This window comes from Lampetra planeri, chromosome 25 (assembly GCF_965212315.1).
Source record: "Lampetra planeri chromosome 25, kcLamPlan1.2.h2, whole genome shotgun sequence".
Lineage (NCBI taxonomy): Eukaryota > Metazoa > Chordata > Hyperoartia > Petromyzontiformes > Petromyzontidae > Lampetra > Lampetra planeri.
Genome location: NC_136131.1, coordinates 5,129,219 through 5,131,526, shown reverse-complemented (window position 1 = coordinate 5,131,526; position 2,308 = coordinate 5,129,219). Strand labels below are relative to the sequence as shown.

The window sequence follows — 2,308 nt, the reverse complement described above, 5'->3', positions numbered from 1 at the left end:
CCTCAAGACCCTGCCAATTTGTAAGGTTCGTCACGTAAACAAAACGTGACAACCAGCTGCTACTTGAGCACGCCGGTGTGTTGGAGATTACAGCCGCTTGCAATCACCAGCGAAACGTCGTACGGCAGTCAAATTGTAAATGTTTGAAAATTTGTTTTCCAACACAGCGGTGTGCTGAACTAGCACACGTGATCTAACCGCCCCCCCCCCCCCCATAAAAAACTATATTATGACTTGACTTAAAGCTTTCGTGACTACAGGAATTCCTATTCTTGTGGCTTTCGGTAAAGTCACGTAGATAAGTTCAAATATATTTTAGTTGTTTTTTTATTCTTTGAACCTATCTACGCGACTTTACCGAAAGACCCGAGAATATGCCCCTAACATGATGGACGATATTTGTCGCGAAAATCCCAGATACGTGTCACACTTTGCTCGCCTCTCTTTGCGCTCACGCAGCGGGTCGGCTCCAGGCGCGTTCCGCGGTAGCCGCGCGGATTCCCTCCCCCACGCCCGCACGGACGCAGCAGGGCGGAGGAGCGAAACGTGGACCTGGAGCCAGACGCAGCGCGATCGAGAGTCGGAGGAAGACGACGACGACGACGAGGAGGAGGAGGACGAGGGCCGGTCGCCGCGATGAGGGAACCTCTCGCCGACGAGGTTGCGCCCAAGAGGCCCAAGAGGCGAGTTCTCTTCACCAAAGCGCAGACGTTCGAGCTGCAGAGTCGCTTCAGGCGGCAGCGTTACCTCTCAGCGGGCGAGAGGGAGCAACTGGCCTCTGTGCTGCGTCTCACGCCAACCCAGGTGAAGATCTGGTTCCAGAATCACCGCTACAAGCTCAAGAGGGCCACGTGCCTGTACGGCGACAGGGATCGCGCCGTCGAGCCGCCCTTGAAGATGACAATTCAGCAGCAGCAGCATCAGCATCATCAGCAGCAGCAGCAACAGCTGCGTTGTAACCTCGCTTCCCCGCGTCGCATCAGCGTGCCCGTTTTAATTCGGGACGGTAAACCTTGCGGACTCGCTGTTGACATCGGACACAATCATCAGCAGCAGCAGCAGCAACAGCAGGAAGATCAGAATCACCATCAGCAGCAAGACCATCATCATCATCAGCAGCAGCAGACGCTGGGTGACCCCAGCGGCAGCGCCTATGAGCTCCAGGGAACGCCGCCCGCACTGCAGCCGGAGCTGCCAACGATTCACGGCTGCTACGGCGGCGCCTCGGCGCGTTACCACCCAGCCGTGATGAGCCACGGCCACGGGTGGACGTGGTGAAGAAGAGCCGCCTCCTCCTCCTCCTCCTCTTCCACTCGGCCTGAAAGAAGGGTTGCGACAATATACCCTCCAGAGGTGGTGGGGGAGGGAGGGGGGTTCCTTTCCACCAATTGCAGGGCTGGGAACAATAAGGGTCATTGGCCGAAACGTCGCCGATTTTATATCGGTTTAATTTTACGTACTGTTTTTGTTCACGAATGCGTCGAGTACATTTTTTTGGTGTGTTAATCGCAGGGCTGTGGCTTTTGTCTGTTTTAAACCTTACCATATATAATTCCCAGTGCGTAATTTCAGCTGAGTTGCTACCAGCGTACTTTTTGGGCCACGCCAACATCCGTCCCGCTTCATTGTGTGAGTCAATTGCACGAAAGATTGTCAAATATACCTGCGCATAGGATGTTTAGCACTGCGGGGTACAATATGCATACGATTATTAGGGAAACCCGTGACTCGGACTCGCTAATGACAGTGGATCTAATGCCGATAATAATCGCTACAGTACTTTGACGCCAGCCTCTAGCAAAATCTTCCGGAAAATATCGAGGGTTAAATTAAGCCCCGCTCACTTCTTCGCCTGTTTACAAATTAGCAACGCCATTGCCATTATTGTTGTTGGAAACCTCCGATTCGCACGGTTGGCTACGCACGGTGAGAAATAAGTCCAACGTACATACCGTACAATCTTCATTTGAAGCTTTCGTGACTGCAGGAATCCATACTCTTTGGTTCTTTCGGTAAAGTTACGTGGTATCCTTTCGAACCTAATGACGAAAGCTTGTGTTGCGCCCGAAACGTCGTGATTTATTTTATTTTGTACCTACGTGACTTTACCGAAAGAACCAACGGGCCAATACCGTGCAATGTTTACTCTATTTGACAGGAACACTGCCCGCGCACTTGCACGGGATACACGGCCGGGTTGGATGGTGCGTGGGAGAGGTGCGGTGAGGGGGTGGGGGGGTGGGAGTGTTGACCTCAACACGCAGATGACGTCGTGACGTGACCACCGCGAACTTGTGCGCTAGCCAGG

The 2,308-nt window shown here is 53.2% G+C and overlaps 1 protein-coding gene across 1 annotated transcript; it reads left to right on the top strand.

Moving 5' to 3' along the window:
• Positions 1-618: 618 nt before the first annotated feature.
• LOC144727501 (thyroid transcription factor 1-like) lies at positions 619-1,322 on the top strand. Its single transcript, XM_078606377.1, has 2 exons — positions 619-1,006; positions 1,186-1,322. Exons 1-2 carry the CDS (start codon positions 637-639, stop codon positions 1,320-1,322), a joined length of 507 nt encoding a protein of 168 aa, XP_078462503.1. The 5' UTR covers positions 619-636.
• Positions 1,323-2,308: the final 986 nt, after the last annotated feature.

What these genes read in the sequence shown, in the direction of transcription:
- LOC144727501 (XM_078606377.1), top strand. Translation starts at nt 637, where the DNA reads ATGAGGGAACCTCTCGCCGACGAGGTTGCGCCCAAGAGGCCCAAGAGG. An exon ending in GCCCGTTTTAATTCGGGACG is followed by an intron (nt 1,007 to 1,185) that starts GTAAACCTTGCG and finishes CCCGCACTGCAG; the next exon opens with CCGGAGCTGCCAACGATTCA.